The 19,192-nt window shown below is 39.8% G+C and overlaps 1 protein-coding gene across 4 annotated transcripts; it reads right to left on the bottom strand.

The window, feature by feature from the left end:
* Nucleotides 1-8,201: 8,201 nt before the first annotated feature.
* Nucleotides 8,202-10,609, bottom strand: LOC111254373 (uncharacterized). Of its 4 annotated transcripts, none has more exons than XR_015317245.1 (4): nucleotides 10,308-10,609; nucleotides 9,386-9,581; nucleotides 8,772-9,144; nucleotides 8,206-8,452 (listed from the first exon to the last, which is right to left on the bottom strand). XR_015317245.1 is itself a non-coding variant. In XM_022815125.2 (3 exons), the coding sequence occupies exons 1-3, from the start codon at nucleotides 10,191-10,193 to the stop codon at nucleotides 8,958-8,960; spliced, it is 498 nt and encodes a 165-aa protein (XP_022670860.1). In that variant the 5' UTR covers nucleotides 10,194-10,204; the 3' UTR covers nucleotides 8,202-8,957. The 4 variants fall into 4 exon arrangements, 1 of the variants encoding a protein (XP_022670860.1); XR_002675008.2 differs by lacking the exon at nucleotides 10,308-10,609 and adding an exon at nucleotides 10,079-10,204; XR_015317244.1 differs by lacking the exon at nucleotides 10,308-10,609 and adding an exon at nucleotides 10,022-10,159.
* Nucleotides 10,610-19,192: the final 8,583 nt, after the last annotated feature.

Here is a 19,192-nt window from a genome sequence, read left to right as displayed (position 1 = left end):
TAACATGCTACTTTGGACAAAAGTTATTAGAAAAACATAGCGCTCAATCGTAGATTTGGCCAGCAGCCTTTTTATTTTTTAGAGCTCTGCTTTTCGAATTAGTATTCCAAAAAGAAAAATATTGATAGACGTGCTATAAAAGGTACTTACGTTAGCCTTCAAAAATTCAACACGCTTTCTGTGTTATGCTTATTAACCTTACTATGAGTCACGGTAATCCAAAAAATTGGCAAATGCCAATTCTGTATAGAACCTTTTCATACGTCAATAGGAATACGTGTTATGTTGTAAATGCTTTGCTCGCTTAAACTAAGCGTTATTAAGAAATTCATTTTTTTTGTAGCAGTGTGGCTTCGTAGGTGTTCGACGCTCAAAATACTCAAAAAACTATTCATCGACTGCCTGAGAAACCAAGGTTGTATTAGCTTATGTACGTCTTCGCACATACCCCTTTCTTGGCTCACTTTACTCCAGAAAGGTAGTAATTGGTACAAAAAATGCGATCAAAACAATGAAGGTCTTAAAGGGAAACGTGATTTTTAACATCAATGTTTTAACGAATAATGTTTTTACGTTAGATACAGTTAGCTATTGTTCTTATTTAGGTATGGGTTAAGAATCCGTGTACAGCAATGAACAATGTCTACCATGACATCAGTGTGCCGTCGTAGCTCGTCAACCTGTCGAGGTTCGCATCAACCATCTCTCAGCGACTGGAAGCATTTGTGCATGGTTTTTGTTTCCGGTCATAAGAAATACGTCGCCAGTACAACTGGCGGCTTATGGACATGTTGCGCTTGCATCCCGTCTGGAGAATACACAGATACATTGCAGAAAATTGACGCTACACGCCGAAGAACAGCGTGTTTTCTTAGGTCCGTTCCTTTGCCAGCTTGCTTTGTGTTCGGGTCAGCGAGCGGAATAAAGTGCTTCGCATAAACCCCAAGCGGTGGGGTGGTTTGCATGAGCTGCCGTAAATCCCTATAAGCCAGTTAATCCCAGGCGTCGTCTTGGCCGGGTTCGCATCTCATGCCGCGAATTTTCCATGCCTCTGTGTAAGTCTCTGGCGGGCAATAGAAGCAGCTCTGACGATCAAGCCAGGCAATCTGTGGCCTCCGCAGTGAGAACAAGAAGACGATTTCCAAGTTCTTCTTTGGAGATACCATGGTTCTATGTCGAAAACTACATAACCGCGCCTATTAACAAACTACGGTAGCTACAGATCTTTATGCTGTGTCGAAGTTACGCGCAAGGAACAGATCGGAAGCATCAACTTTTTTAGTGGAACCTCGGTCAGCCTCCTACGTTCTGCAAAGTGTATCTATACAAATACTCCATAGAAGCCTGTTTGATCCAACACTGAGCCTAGCATTATAGCAACAGAGAACCATGGAAGGCATGAACGTGCTACCTAGGTTCCAAACAGAGAAGAGCGCTGCGTCACTGTTGCCAAACGTATTGCAAACGGTTGAAGGGCAGCCCACGTTTTTCCAACGATACGGTTACTTTAAATTTGTAACTATTGCACTGGAGAAAGCCGAGTTCGGGCTAATAGAGATTTTGAGTAAAGGGCTTGATATTTGCGTGTTCTGGGAACCACGCGTAAGTCATTTTCTCCCACTGGAAAAATAAAGTCGCCTGTGAGGGCACGCTTCCTTTTTACCGTACCCTTGTACTACTCCCGTAGTTTGTGGAGAACAATGCGTTGTTAACGAGCACCAGGTGTGCACCGACGAATAGAAACGTGGTTACAGTTCTGTGGCCACTCGTAGCACGCCTGGTATGCTAAAATAGGTGTTGGCACGCTCAACTCACTCCCGTTATCCCAGGTCTCCAACGTTTCCTGCGAAGGCCTCGTAGAAGGAAAGAGGCTTGATGTTATCGCCTGCATATCTCTCTGGGCCCGACATTTTCACAGAGCCAAGGTGGAATCATTGAGCCCACGGAGTTAATGTTCGCCCACTAATGAAAACATAGCTTTATCTTGTCTCCCATTTAGCGCAGATGGCACCGCTCGTGTGGTCAGAGTTCTCGACTGTGGTGAAAAACAGCTGTTTCGTACCGGGAGGAGAATAGAATGGCGGCTGTGGTGGTGGTAAGACGAAAACGAACTCGTAACCGCTAAGGAAATTCTACGACGTCGTTTTACTGGTTGTCTCTTATCGTTCTTTATATTTGGAGCCAAAAGGGAAACATCTCGCTGCTACTGAGGAAACGAAAAATCTGCCCCTCCGTAGTCGATTAATGGGTGACTCTGCGCGTGATATTAGATGACCTTGCCACCGCCTTCGACGTACAAGAAGGTTGTTAGTTTAATGCCCCAGTCAGGTATATTTGCTGCTGAGTAAAAGGCGTATGCAACTTTTAGGTTACGTCAGCATACGGAAGATTACGAAGGGGCACATTTTTTATACGGCTTCGTGATTTAACTACTGTAGGATCTGACTGAAGAAATTTAGGATGAAACTAAGTAAATAATTGTTTTCGTTTTCCTAATATGCTTTCAAGGAATTGGGTCAGATGATTTACCTACTAGACTTCCTATATTGTGACTGTGAACCAATAGATTCGATTTTGCTAACGAAATTAAGACCGACATTGATGGTAAGATTTTAATAGAGGAAAGTTCAGTGCTTCCCTGTTAGGGCATATATGAGAACTTTATTCTGCGTCGCTGAACTATTATTTTGACAGATATAATGTTTCAAATGCAGCATGTGCATAAAAAAATTATAACAGCTTCTCCTTCCAACAGGCGAATAGAGATCAAACTAAGAATTAAGCCCCTCTAACATGTATATGTAGAGTTACATATACATGTTAGCGGGGCAAATTTTCATTTGTATATACATACTCGCTATTTATTTTGAAGTTCACAGGATGCGCACATTGTACATAGTCAGCAAAACGTTCACCGAACATAAGCTTACCGACAGGCGTACGACTGACAGTGTCGGCTCTGATAGGTCAAAGTTATGCCCGAAATGTCTCTCCGGGCTTTCTGTCGTTGGCTGTCGTTAAATACCAAATATGCGCGCTAAGTAGCTCTATGCGATGAGTGTCTTGCTAGTCATCAGCATGTTTCTATGCCACGCTGCCTGATTTCAATCGTATTTGTCTTAAAAATAGCTTTTGCAGTTACGAACATCAATAAAAGACTCCGAATATATAGTACAGTCTATTGAAAAATAAGCATACGTGCATTTGTTGAGCTTTTCGAATAACTAGTAAGAAAGAATAAATTCTTTCCGAAATAGCAGACGGATAGTAAAATTTGAATTACTGAACGTGGATGGATCTTTACAGGTTCAGAAAAGGACCGATCGCGATTCCGTTGTAGGGCAGGATAATCCCTATCCCCTGCGATAGATATGGGCAGAATAATCCCCAGCGATGATCACCTTCCGTTAGAAATCGTTTCTTCCCTGCAGACGACCCTTCCTAGCACGTTGCAACTCAAATGATAGAACTGTCTCACATCGATTTAATTAGCTTCTTCACGAGTGTATGGAAGCGGTGAATGTTCAAGGAGACAACTAGAACCTTGTTGATCTCTATTTTCAACCTAGTGCGGGGTTGAGCGCATTGTTGAGTGTTTAGAACAAAGGAAAATGTTTGTCAGCATTATGCCGGGTATTTTTTTTAAATAAAGCTGGCACAGTGAACTTCCAAACCACTTAGAAGTGTGAGCTGGCATAGCTGGGCTGTTCAGGCGAACTACCGTATGCTTAGCTGGAGAACGGATTTGTCATCGCTTACTAGAATTAATAGCAGTCCAAAAGATCGTTGTTGTATGTAAGTAATTTTACAGGAATCGGTGCGGTGGGGCGGGGTGGGGCGGGCAATCGTTCCTGAACGTGTGCACGATCATTTTGATACCTCTCGATAATTATACTGACCTGAAAGGCAGGCTTGAGATTACAAATTCTACTCGTCCAACTATTTACTTATTTTCTACTATATTAAAGAAACATATATACTACGAATTCCACCTTTTTTCTTATGGAACTCAACAGAGTTCCATAAGAAAAAAGTGAAGCTAATGATACATATGGACACTTTTATTTAAGGTTCAACCTCTACAGCTGCCATGGTAGACATAATCAATGTCATCCCTTGCTAAATCAAGTGAGAGTATCACCTAGGAAACTTTTTGAATTGTTTCGTATGTAACACCAGTGTCCGACAAAATATGACCACCATTGCCTTGTCCTGAGAAGGCCGATGGGAAATCGTTGTAGGTTAGTGTGCAGACGATTAGCCCCAGCTGACATTACGCTAGTTTATACGGTTAGAAAGCGGCCAAGCGTAAAATTAAACATTTCCAGCGTTCTTTTTTTTTCAATCCTCTATTGAATTCTTCGACTACTTCCCACGTTTTAGCTCCACAGCTCAATTCGATAAATAGCACCATATATTACTCTGACCCTGATCTAATGCCTAAATGTTTTAGATGGTAGTCAGCCGAAAATCAACAAAAACGAAAGTAAGTACGGAAACTTCGATTATTGTCTAGGCAATGTGGGCTTAGTGTATGCGAAAGAAGTTCGGAAAACACTTTCTCTTCGGAAAGATTTACGTGTTCAGACTAAAAAAAAGTAGATAGTAATAAACATAAACCCTTTTGAAAAGTATATGATACTTTGTGGAGCAATAACGCTATCTCGTCTAACAACAATTGTTACACAAACACGGCCAAATGCTGCTCTCTGAACTAAGCTTAGATAAAGCTATTATAAGGTCTTTCCATTTATTTTTAAAAAAAGATCCTTCAAATTCAATCAAATCACAAAAAAAAAACGTCATTTAAACGAGTTCGAATTAGGAAGTGACCAGCTTTGAATTTATAAAAAAAGAAAAAGAAAGTGTTGTCTGCTTTGCGTTTGTTGTGCCTAGACATGTCTTTCAAGAACGCTGGAGGCCTGTCGAAGAATGGTTTCACAGAGCTTGTAATTGCTCTGAAATGACGTTGTCGTTTTACTTCCAGTGTCGGACTTTTGAAAAGTCCGACTCTTGAAGAGTCAGATATTTTCATTTTAACGATTATCTCGTTCGGAAATGTACGGATTTCTACATTCTGACCAAATGTTACATATAACATTTTGCGAAGCTCTCTTTTAGTTTATCTATACAGGGCATATAAGACTACATCTTGCTACGTCTCCTGGACAGCGTTTCTAATTGATGTCCTACAGCAGCAAAAACAATACATCTGACTTCATGTTCCCCTATCCCCAGTAATCGATCACAAAGAGAACATATTTCATAACCTCTGCATAAGCGTGTATCAGCAATCGATATATTCGTCCGGTTATAACGCCAAATTTGAGCAATTTATAGTAAAATTAGGAGATTTAAGCTTTGAATAGGCTAAAATAAACTAACTTACTTGGACAGATAGTAAGTTTAGCTGAAAATAGCGTATGCACTATAGCTTCCAAGTATGTAATGAACGGTAGCCATGCGATCGAAACGGCTATAATAGATAGCTATACAGTGTATATCTATATATTTTAGACCCGGCCAGTTCACCGGTATTTTACAGTTGTAGGTTGTATTTAATACAAGCAAAATTCCCCCGGGACCCTGGTTAACAACTACGAATGAAACAGTCAGCGCGGCGAGCAACGCAAAAAATTCCAAACAAAGCATATATTGAGACAGAAAATTGTATTCGAACTAGAAGGATTATTGTGCGTAGCGTATTGGATGCCGTAGACGGCATGGAACTTACATGCAGAACAAGATTAAAAGTTATCATCGAAGCATAGTATTATGGTCTAGCAAGATACCTTGAGCGTGAAGGTTAAATGAATAATAATTTGTGACTTAGCAGAAATCTGTGTGCGTAGGAAAACAGTAATGACAATGTAAGTCTAATATAAATTACAGAAAAATGTTATATATTTTCTTGAGATTGCGCTCAAAGCTCGCCACAAATTTTGTCGGCAGAAATCCTCGTTGTCAAAGCGTTACGAGATACTCACTCCAGCTCTCCTCATGTACAGGTTCTCTAACTTATAATGACCTCTATATATATAACCTTCCTGCAATATTTCGCTATCATTCTCTGTTAATAGATATCAACATGGTAAGTTGTTACTATTGTGAGATGATTCAGTAGAGTTATTTCCATAGACGAAATTATGTGGTCGTACACGTTGTTACCATAAATGCGACAAATATATAATATGCCATAATATGATATAATTATGCAATAATAAGGCTGCTCGGTCATTGGGTCAATAGAGATATGTAGCTAAAAACAAGTGCTATAAATAGAAAATATTATACACATGTTGACCGCTTGCTTCTATAAGGTAAAACGCAAGAAAGTAAGGCTGTAAGTTGCGCCAACTTGTACCACACTCCAAGCGAAACCACAACTACCTTTGACAGACGTATTTAAGTAAATTTCATTTAAGCTGGATAGTACGAGGAGCCACAAAATCCCTTCTAAATCTAAATATATACGAGACGTGGCGTTATTTCGTAATTCTAAATCTTGTAACTAATAGGAAGATACATTGGGCTCTGTACCGAGAGTTGTTTGTGTAGTGAAACCGACCTGTATATTTGTATATATACAAGGAAAGTGGCAAAAGTTGACCAGGACGGACATTTATAATATAATAGTCTGGCCTTCCCCAGAGAGAGTGGATAAAATGGTGGATTAAAGGCTTCGCAAACTTCGACGAAACCCCGCTCGCAACGGGGTCATAGACTCGTTTCTGAGCGTGGGATATGGGTAAGAGGACAACCATGCAATGCCTCATGGGAAAATTAGAAAGAAAAAACGAGGTCAGTAGGGGACAAGGAGAAAAAACAACTTCGTCCCTTGATATTGTAGCAGGAGACAGAACGATCTCACGCCTGGTTAACGTGTCTGTTACTGTAGTGACTGTAACTTAGACAGTTAGATCTGACGATTCAAACCAACAGTTTATAGAAAAATTGACGCCCATTTGCCGCCTAGTTAGACATTTGGGTCGTATGTGTCCCCACACAGAAAAATATATACCTAATATAATAGTAATTAGAAGAATAATTAAATGTTAGTAATCATACATGAATGCCTCTTTATATGTGGAGTACCCGAACTGTCATAAAGGAAATTCTAATAGACGATGACTAGAAAAAAGTATCCACTGCATTGTGAATTTCAACGGTTAGAACGGCTAGACACTGGTGCTTTTAACATAACCAAAACGTAATTACACACAAAATTAGTTCCGTCAAACTAGTCCTGTTTCTACAGAAAGGTTCGAGCTAACTCATGCCATTATTTATAGCAGGTATATAGTAGGCCATAATTTACTATAAACATGGTTGTAATCAATACTAAATACAAAACTATAAAATTAGGTATTGTTCAAAGTAAATAAATTAATTGTTATAAAACCAATTTTTTCTCAATATTAAAGAATAATATTCATTCTAATTCACAAAATAAGAATATATGTTTATTTTGTTTTTACAGTTTTTAGTTGAAGTTAATTCTAAGTAAAAAAATTGTATAAATCTATGATAAGCATCACAAATCCATGACCATAAAGTAAACCAGATCGATACCCATATAACATCAATTGATTTAACTGCTCAGGTGCCGCATCCATCTTCAAAGTCAAAGACGAAATTTTTCAACAATAAATACCATCAGCTGGTGAAATTATCTAATACCCATGCCCGCCTCCCCTAATATAAAATAATTAATAATAATAATAATTTTCTACATTGAAATCAATATAGTTATATAAGATCGATACCAATTTAATAATTAGATGAAGTCCAGATGGGCTAATTTCAATAGGTTCACCTACTGTCATAATTGTATCCATTCAACCTAAAAAATAGGTAAACAATAAATTATAAAATAATAAACAAAATAAAATCCCTTATTGTTTAGCACGCAAACATATTACTCGGAATTCACAAATCAGCTTTTACCCATTGCTAACACGATTGTTGATTCGGGTATAATTATAATACCAGTTGCTTCTCTACGGGAAGTTGAAACATAGCCTTCAAGCACTAAACTATATGTTTCAATACATACATAATACAATGTGTAGCACTACAGTGGATGTAATGTTGTAGATGTTTACTTGTGGTATCGATCCTATTTTAAATTGATTTTGTTGCCGGCCCCATACAAATACAGTATCTAACATTTAGAGCTAGTTTACGGCAGAGGATCCAGGATATTTATTCTATATCTTTCGAAAATGATTTTGTCCTTTGTAGTAAACATATTTAACCAGAAGTAGAAGAAGATCGTTTCTTGCTAGAGTAGTTAGACCGATTTACATTTCTGCATGCTTTTTATGCGTCACAAATCTATATCAACTGTGTCTAACGGGCAGCTGTTGCTGACTTGAGCACAACTGACTTACTGTATATATCCTGTTCAGACCGGAACCGTCCTGCATTGTGCGAGAGTTGTCCTAGATCTCTGTGAATATAGTAAGCATATTCAGATAGATATAGTCCAGACACTAAACCCAATAGAATAATTTGATTTTTACATACTTTTACTATCGCCAGCTAGACATGGCGTATCTTTTTACAGTACGCATTAGTTGTGCAAACGGTCAGCTGTGACACAGGGAAACGTAAGTGCAGTAATCCTATAGTGTACATTTATTTTTGGGTCTCGCCCATGGGGGGGCGTTTCGGTAATTCGGCTCACTAAGCCAATTTTCGCTATTATTATTATTATTATTAGGAAAAGCAATTTTTCGATTAAAATATCTTGATAACGGGTTCATTACCGTTGAGATGAATCCGCTGCCAGCAGAAATAAGAAGTGGGCGCAATGATCGAGACTGGGCAGCGAGATGTTTCTATTGTATTATTAAAGCACAACAAACATGCAGGCTCACGCTTCATGCAGCTTGGAAACCCTCTCGAGTATATTCAGTGGAGCGGCCCTGAGGCGAGTGCTCTCAAAAATTCCTTCAGGAAATTACAGAAATGCCAACATACGACGAAACGCATTTGCCGTGCGCTCTGATGGTCTCGGAATTCTGTATTCTGCCGTAGTTTCGTGCTTTATGGTCTAAGAAGGTAGTGCTGTTTCCTCCACTCTTCAGCATTGCATGGATGATTTCGTACCGAAGTCTAATGAGGCCCGAATGTGGACAACTGAAAGAATGAACAACACGTCTTATCGCTCCGCCTCATACTGTCACTTTCATCGTTTATAACTCTATTAAATTCAATCTATTCTCAACATTCTCGCGGACTGTGCATTCTGAATCATGAGATCATAAAATTCGCTTGCTTTTTGAAGACCTGTATAGCGAGTATTAGCGCCTTATAGTATCGCTGTTTCTCGAAACTTGTAGTTACGAAAACCCTTTCGCACAGATTCGGTCGAACTTACCGACCGATGGAGTTATTTATGCGGATGCATCGATATCGGTAAAAATAATACGGTATGATCATATTAACGTCAAAGTCCTTATTCTTCTTCGTTGGTTTTTCATTTGGGTCAGAAAGAAGACGACTGAGAAGATCTGCTCCACCTGATGAAACTCCTGATGTAATGGATAGTAGGTCCAGGTTACTGACAAGTATGACTGTGAACAAATCGTGCCGCGAATTGGTTAAATTAACAGGTAAGACTCACTGCTAACATAAATCTGATCGCCATTTGAATTTAGATTCGAAAAATCAATTGAATTCAATAGTTAACAAGGAAAATTTGAGACCACCTGAACCACCTATTACGATATGGCTACCAAAGGAGAACAGACCTCGAAATCATGACATCCTATTTTTAGTTACTTATTCCTAGAAAGCATACGAATATGCAATAGTAGACTTGCATAAATAAATTTACAGTTAATACTGTACGTCAGCAATTGGATAATACTTTTGCGCTAAAAGAATAATGATCTCTGTCGTAAACTCCAACGTAAAGCTAAAATGCTAACAGCTTAACTTTGTTTTTTTCTACCAAGTTTCATCAACACTTTCTGTCATTATGAATCTATGAATTCATATTGTAACTTATGACCTTGTCCGTGTTGTGTTGTGCTGTAATTCCACTAGAGCGTTTGTTGGCGGTACGTACAATTTCTGTTCATTCCATCATCTAACGTTGGGCCCTCGCCCTTGGCCCGATCAGGCCCCAGCCCAGCCCAGCCGGCCTGCTTCGTATTACGAAACAGCCTCCACAAAAAACACATCTCAAATTCAATTACTTCCCAATGCAAGTCAACCGACTAGTACCGCTGTCATACGTCACATCTGCGCAAAACGAGCCCCCCGTTCAAAGCGAATTAGGTTCTGGATCGACGCACCGGGTTTAACATGAATGTCTGATATGGCACGACACCGTAACCGAGTGACACATTCGATGAACACACGGACACAACTAAACTGGTTGTTCGACCAGAAATAGGTAAACCTTTTTTTTTTTTTTAGCAAACTCGAATTGATGGAACACTCCCGGCCATTTCAATCTGCTATACAATACGGCCACAATAGACTCTGCCAGCTGTGCAGGTTTCTGCTGTAAATGGCGAAACTGCTAAGATTAGGATAGGAAGCGGGCAGCCTTTAGCAAGCAGAAGAACCGATCGCTCTAAATATTCTACTACAGCAGAACTAGTCTAAGCGAATAAGGCTGCCGTAAGTTTGAATTACGAAAGTTGCAAGGATACTATATTAGCCGTCTTGTTAATACGCGCACGTCTAGCGCTGCGTACCACATAATAGCTAATATCAAGTATGTTGTATCATTGTATGCCAGCGTCTCGGAAAGCGGCAGGAAAAGTAATATACGGAGCATCTCTCGAATCAATAAAACGACGGCACGTTCGAATGGTCTAATGCGACGGCCAATCTTCGTACCTCTCCTTTTTGATGAAATCTGGGGTGAGTCATGTCGCCACGGCGTTTCATCATATATATATATATAGTTACTACCGAATAAGCATTAATGGAAGCCCAAGTTATTGTTAATACAAGTAAGTAACGGCACCCGGTATATTAATGTCGTGTCTGACATGGCGCAGCGCTGTTTTTTTTCTCTGTTGGTATCAGTGTGCATCTTAATGACAAGCTTGATAAATCCAGCAGAAATAGGCGGATGCGTTTAACATTTGTCTGATGTCCGCAGCTGATGCTGACTATTTAAGCTTCGCCTTTCAGGAGCTTTTCGCTAGAAGTCAACGACGTCCTCTCACGAACGGATTTACAATATATGAACTCACGAATGATCTCACATCTCATGCTAACTATTCCAGAACATCATCTAAATTAAGTTTTGTGTCGAGCACCCTCGTTAAGCATTACAGTCAACTAAGCTCGAGTACAACAAGGCGTATCCACACGTTACTTGCTATCTAAACCATCTCATATGGTTTTTAATTGTTTGGAAAGGACATTGTCACTCAGCTGTATATTGACCGCATAGATATATTACTATTTCTAGATTCACGTCCGACCGTCACTAGCTATCGCTTCATACTAAACAGGGCCTCGTCTAGGCTCTAATTTTGACGATGTTTACAATAATTTTTGAGGAGATTTCTTTGCAGCGTTGGTATTTCTGCAAATGTTGAACGAATTGAATAGGCTGAGTTTTGTCGTGCACCTTCGCCACCCCCTTAACCCACTTTGGCACGTCTATCAAGATAAGGGTTTATGGCCACGACCATGCCTCCCCGCAGTGATCGAACGTGCACGGAGCATCGTAGAATGTTGCTGACAGACGATAGCCTGGGTCTTCCTCAACTAATTACGTCTGATTAGCTGAGTGTTCTCAGAGACAACTAGTCGTTCAATTTTGACCTTCTCGGTCCTACCTCTTCACTTCTCTTGGTTGTGGGTTTGTCTGGAGACTGGAGCGGATGGCTTGCTTACTGGGAAGCTAGGACACCCAATCAGAGTTACGTCGGGACTCGCGGTAGGTGGGGCGTATTGGCACACGGATCGGCTCTTTTACTTACAGGCACAGCCTTCTCATGAGACAGCCACAGGCGCAGCAGGACGGGACTCAGACCTGGCCAGCCAATACTCAGTTATTTTGTGGCGCCTCTTCCCAGTGAGGTTCTGTTCTGGTCGATCCCTTGGTTTTTTTCTCAAACTTAGCTAACTGTGCTCACCACCGCTGCTTCTGCTACTATACCGTCTTCACCGCTGTACCGACCATTTCCGACTATGTTTCCGCGCAGTCGCTCACTTAACCAATGTCTCTGCTGCTTCGAAGTGTGGCAAACCACCCGGAGTTGGGTGCTTCGGACAATCTTCGAAGAGCAGCTACTCTGTTGGCTCTACTACCTTTGAAGCCGTTACCCAAGGTAGGAACAGTTGTAATACAGAATGTGATTGACAATCTGAGCAGAGCGGAACACCGTGCAGCGACGAGGCTCCAGAGGGGTCGGGGCGGGTCTCATTAGAGGGTAGGACTTTTTGAGCCTGCACGAGGCGATTTAATTAGATCGTCTTTGCTCGCCCTATTCTCCTCTTCTTACCACGAGCAGCGAAGGTTTCCTAGAGACACCTATGAGTTAAAGATTCTTGTTTTTGGGGTAAAGTCGAACCAAGAGATAACACTCCGGATCGATCCGGAGTCCCCGGATCGATCAGATTTTTGTTGTTTGACACCGCAACAAGCAAAAGAACCTAAGGGAGATGATGTTGCATTAAACGGATGCTGGTGTATGATACTACCATTCAGCGTACCTATAAGTTAGAAGCTTGTATTGCGATGGAAAACGTTAGGCCAAAAAAAGCTCTCGTCGTTTCCCCACTTGGATTAGAATTCAATTCGCTTCCTGTTTTCTTCACCAAGACATTGTTGCATTTCGGACGATTGCCAAACTTACCATTCTGATTTGGCCTAACATAGCCCCTTGTATTCTTTTCCCCGTTTGCTACCAGGTCGAGGGAGGAACTACATAAAACGGAGAGAATTGTTCTGAGTGTTATTCTTCCAAGACGTTCAAGCACAACCTGTGCTCGACCGATCCGTAGCAATTTTCTTCACAGCTTTCATCTACTGATAGAACCCATGCCGCGTCGCTCATCTACCGTGCTACGTCTCTATGTATGTTGTGCTTGTTCACTCTGGTGATTCTTTTTCAACAAAAGAATCTTGTTCCTGAAAGCTTTTGATTATAAACTGCGGAATTTCATATAGGTGTGTTCTTGTGTTCCTGTCGTGCAAAATAGCGCCCGATTTCGAAAATTGGTTGTTTCAAATCTATGGGAAGACTGCAACGGTATAGCACATACTCATCTGAATAATATAATCGTTCTCATTATTGCTAGTATTCTGTTTAGCTGCAGTAAGTCGCTGGTTGCGAGCCGATGCGAGCCTTTACATGAAATCAGATGTGCCAAAAGATGTCAAAGGCGCCAAAAGCCACCGCTGACTTTCGAGTTAAGCTCGAGTGTTCCAAAGGAAAGCCACACATAACGCCCCTGTGGATTCACTAGTAAATATTGGCAGAATAGCGAGTTACTTGGGTAGTACGTAACTGTGTTACGTACACATGTGCCTGGATACCGCCCCTTAACAATGGAGCACGGTGGCAACATAATACGAAACCACGAAACGCGAAAGCGAAAAGTGTACGCTCATCTCCAATACAAAACCACATACTCATACCCGTTTAACTAGACCGATTCAGCGTTCGGGTTTAGCACATGTTTTAGGCTAACAAAAAATCCAGCAAGGAGATCGTCTGAAGTTGCAGTGACGTCACGTTTTAGGCGTTTTTCCCGAATAAAGAATATCACTGACACAGCAATAAAAAAGCCCGTGACGGCACAGTATAATAATGAAAAAATATGTTTTACACCAATATATTTACAATAATAGAATAAATCTATATAGCATATATATATCTTGGTCTGCAATGTTGAAGGAATGAAGTAAATTGTGCCGAAATTTTCCTGTTGACGTGTTCCCGATCGGTGCCCACCAAACACAGTGCGTTCTGTGTGCACGCATAGGACACGACGTGATTTAGCCATTTCCTTTCGTAGTTACAATGCTCTGACAGCTGTACGTCCCAGCGATATTTGGTGCTCCGGTCGTGCGCACCCATCTCGAACATAATTCAGAGTTGCTGAGGGAAACAATCGCTTCATTGTCTGTTCGGTCATTTGCTAATCGCTGCCCCATTCTCCGCACACTTGTTGAGTTGAAACCCAAGCCCAAACCCGCCAGAGACTCCCTGTGTACGACCTGTCCTTCTGCGAAATCTCCTTAACTGAAGCACCAACATTGAGATAATGGCTGCTCATCGCGTTATCGCTGAACGTTTCGAAACAGCAAATCTCCCCATGAGAACAGCTCTCGAAGACAAATTAACCATTTATATGTTTGAACTATAGAGCGCTTCGACTTCGGACTTGCATAGATACTGTCGCATAAATATCAAATACAGACACACGAATATGTGATGATTTAGCAGTCCTGAATTTCCCATTGTATTTCTATACTATTGTTGTAGAAGTTTATTTTGAGATTCGATTTTGCGTTGGAAAAATGATGTTTGGAATTTGTTTGACGGTATGTAACGGTCATTGGCTAAAATATCAATGTATATAGAAAAACTGGTTAGTAAACAACTCACATGTGGCTAGACGCGTCAAATATTATTTGCTTTTTTTTTTAATAACACTTCAAATGTATGTAGGATATAAGGAGAGATAAATGTATTCCTCCACACGTCTCCACCATTTCATCTTCTAGAAATTACAAATAGCTGACCGAAATCTCGACTTTACTGGATAGTTTTAGCTAATTTCGAAATCCCCTCCACTAAGTTCAGATAAGCAAAGCACCACGCTGGTTCGAATTATAGCGTTAGTAGAAGTCGTCACCAAAAATTAATAATCAGGCAAATGAGAAATTATTATTAAGGTGGCTTATACATTTGTCGTCTGTTGAAGAAGATAAATCTATAATCAGATTAAAGTTTTAGTGTGCTATACCTAAAAGGGATAATTTCGAAAATCTGTTCACGTAGAACAAATAATCAAATGCGCTAAATCAATGAACAAGCCAGCAGATTTTTAACGAAGAATGACAACTTTAAAAATAATAATGCTCATTTGCGACTTATAGAGGTCATCATTTTTACAGTTGCGGTAGTTCATTTGTTGACAATTGCAAAACCATCTCCAGGATCAGGTGTACTGCAGACGCTAGCTTGCTAAGTGATACGCGAAAAGCGCGCGCACTTTTGTAATTCTTTCAGTTGAAACAACGTCCATGTGTTAGGAAGGGGTTCAATGATTTTTTTTATAATTAAGTAGCACACATTTATTACATTATTACCTATGTATATGCTACTTTCCTATTTTGCAGAACAATGTTTTACCACTATATAAACATAAAATCTATATGTGAACGTTTTAACATAAATCCCATGAAAGACGAAGCCAATAAATACACGACTAACTCCACATTGACAGTATTAATGCATCAATAAGCTAAGCTAGATGAACTCATATTAAAGTGACTTTGTACCTTGATAAGAAGCTTAATTTTAAACTAGACAGAGTTCTATGTAGGATGGTACTAACATGTTCAACGGCTAAGGTAAAATTCTTAAAGTATTCCAGGATGGTTTTCAGTTTGAGTATTTGCCACTTCCAAAAGCCTCGACAGACATCCGAATACATCTCTTTAATATATCTGTCAATAGGAAACGTTTTTCTAACGACTCGTTAACCCACGCAGATACTCTGGTTCGTTTCTCACTCTGAGAAACTGCGTCGAGTATCTGCGTGGGCCAATCCTTGAGCAAACACCTGTACTGCTCCTCGTGTAGGGGATCAAGGAATCGCCATCCTAAGTACATTTTTCTAAGTGCGCACAAACAGTCCATGAGGTATCGTCTGAATAACAATTTGTTCCGCAATTTCTTTTGCTTAGGTAGCGTAGGCTTTAAGCACTGGGATTGGTGGCCGTCCAATACGTTAGTAATTGACTTGTACAATTCAGCAACAGGTCAAAAGCATCTACTTTTTGTAAAACTGAGATAGCTTAATTTTATTTTCCTCTAGTTAGGGAATTACTTACTAGTATTTTTACTAGCAGTTAGTAATTTAGCTATACGGTAGTGATGGCTACAACCTATGTTTGTTAGTACGACAGATAATACACATTACTAAACCTCCGTACTGGTATCTTTTATCGTGTTACATAGATGGTATACAAAATTTTCAATATTTTTTTACGAGGTCAAAGCTGGCTCTGACTTAATTAAAAGAAGAATAGCCAATTTAATACTAGCAACGCTGGCGCTTTGCATATATTACATATGCGTACGGCTTATCAACACCATAGAGGAAACGATTTTAAAGGCAAAACTAGGGATTCTTTCAGCTACGAAATCGATACACCTTCGTTTCCTTTTCACCAGGCTAAAACACATGAGACAGTTATGATTCGATCTTCTGCGCAACTTGAAGAAAACCCTGGGTATAAGTATGCTATGTACGAAACTTCCTTTTACGAGCAAACATACGTTGCAAGTGAATGATGTCGTCACACAAACTTAATCTATAGGTTTGGTAACCTAAACGTTTAAATATTCGAAGGCTAAGCGTATACCATCAAAAAGTGTAAGGCAATCACAAGTGAGCAGCTCCTTTGCATTTGGTAAGTTGTGTGAAACCTCGAATATGTATTGAATCTCTGAAGGCTGATATTTTATATATCTGTGAATTTCAGAACTCATGACTTCGTTTAGTTCTTCGTAAGGATGAGGGTTTTACATGGATTAGTCGTGATGTTTACCTATGCAGCTGTTGATTCGACAAGAGTTGTACTCAAACGCTAGGCCCGGTTTAAAAAATATGGATAGATTTACAGGGTCGTCTGCCATGTTGTTACCAAATTGTGTATAAGGTCGCCGAATTTCTACCTTATTGTGCGATCCTATCCATGATCCTAATGAAATATACCCACATCGAACAATGCTGAATCGCGCGAACTATTACTAAAGCGACGCTTATTTGCAAGAAAACGAACCGTCTCGTTCTGTGCTTCCGAATATGGCACGAGTCAGACAGATCAAAGGGTTTATTTACAACTTTATATTGGACAAACGCACAAAAAATATAGACCACACAGCTGCCCGATACCATCGCTAATAGTAATGCTGCGGGCCTTCCGAGGACCAAGTGATACGTATTGGCTGCCGTCAAATGTTAGCTTTGAAAATTGAAACTATATGAGACGCAGTATTGAACGTTCTGGTTTATCAGAGTTAATATTTCACACACATTGTGTACCTTTTCCCCTGGCCAGACAGAATCGTTTTATCTCCTCCCTTAGTAGGGTTAATCCTGATCGATTTAGTTGCTCTCAAGGGTATTCTGCAAACAAAAATGCGTGCAGCTTTCTAGCAAAAACAAGCGGCGATCAAAACCAACCGCTGTGAGCGATGGTAGGTAGAATAAATTCGAAGGATTATGTCGAAATTAGTTTATTGAACGACAAGCATTCGGTATAATCTATATATCTTGTTCTATCACATCATGGTTAGAGGCAAGCAGGCGTCTGATACACCATTGTTTTTGGAATAATAGTTAATAATAATCTAACCTGTTTCCATATGTCTTTGTTATAGTATGCATCCAAATGTAGCAGGTTAGCGTTTTGAAATCATTTTGTGATCGCTTATACACCAACTATTTATTTGCCTCTCCGTTGATCCCAGCTTGGTCTATTTTACATTGAGTTACACCTGTTATAAAACGGACTCCCGTAGAGCTTTCGAACCGCACTCATGGTTATGGCACTGGGACATGAGGCAAACCCTTATCAATTATTTTTCCACCATCGACCTCACTTCACATACTTGTGCCTTCTAATTTTGTACCAAAAAGAAAACACACTAAATAGGTCCAGCTTAAAACGGGTATCATCTAAGACCCTTCGGTGCGTAAGTAAAAAAAATTTCGTAGCCTTGTTGAGCCTTAACTTGAATATTTATAGATATATATCTTGGTTGAAAAATATCACCATTAATGGTTCAAGAAAGAAACATTTTTGTCGATATATATATATATATATATATATATATATATGCTCTTTTTATGTTAGAGTAAAGAAATGTGTGAAAAAAACTAGTTGTAATGTTTGTAAAAAGAAGATTTTGGTAAATATTTGGTCGACCGATAAATCTGGGCAAAGCCTTTTTGCATTTCGCGTAAAACGTATAATCTGGATTCACCTAATTGGCTTAAACTCACAAATATGTTATTTCGATATGTTTCAGAAACGCTAGAGCTTGTGTATTTCTCCAACAGTGCAATGTAAGGAAGTTCGAGGGCGAAGTTCAGTGTAAAATAAAATTCATTTAGAAGTATTCGGTTATGTCATCTGTGGTGAGGAAGCTAAATTTGCTGACGTTATCTTCCTAGGCTGATCATTTGAGCTGGCCGCCGTATATTGATAGATATGGGTACGTTATATGTGTATAAATTATTTTTTTCATACTAACATTGAATGACGAATAGTTGAGTAACGATAGGGCGTATGTGCAAACGAAATAAAACTTTAAACTTGTGTATTTACCTAATTTTCGAGTAAATAACCCGTTTGCTCGCAGGAGATGAATGACCTGGATAAATTGGCTCTAAAGAACACAGCTTGACGGAGAAAAAGAACTCAGTAGGCGTCAGTTTAACCTTTTAGTAGTACTTTACTTAAATCTGAATTCAGCTAAACAACCTAAAAGTTGAATCGACGCTTGAGCACAGGACAATATTAGGTCTGTATTCCGTAACCTTATCAGTGTCCTTCGAGAAGCGTCTATCCACAGCTATTTGTAGCAAGTAAGAGTTACTTTAATAACATTCTGTTCTTGACATAAAAACAAATTCCCTTGCTTCATCAGACCAAACAGAACGATTGATCATTTGTAATCAACAAATTTACTAAACGATTGATCGCATAGATTTCCGATAATATTATCCGCAGAAACGTCACTGTTCCGCCGATTGTGACGACCTAGCGACAGGCTTACCCTGTTCGGAAGCGTTAACCTTGAAAATTTACAACACCGCACTCAACTCATCCGCTCGTCAGAGTTAATAATTCACAGGGGTACTACGCCTGCATGTCCTACTCGGCCACACAGAGACGCTTCAATTGTCACAGGCATAGCGCTAATCGATCTACTCTTGTTTTCAACACTAGTTTGTAAATACG

The sequence above is a fragment of the Varroa destructor genome, unplaced genomic scaffold, assembly GCF_002443255.2.
Source record: "Varroa destructor unplaced genomic scaffold, Vdes_3.0 BEIS01000007.1, whole genome shotgun sequence".
In the NCBI taxonomy this organism is placed as follows: domain Eukaryota; kingdom Metazoa; phylum Arthropoda; class Arachnida; order Mesostigmata; family Varroidae; genus Varroa; species Varroa destructor.
Note: the sequence above shows the minus strand (reverse complement) of the source record. Positions and strands in the feature narration are given on the sequence as shown.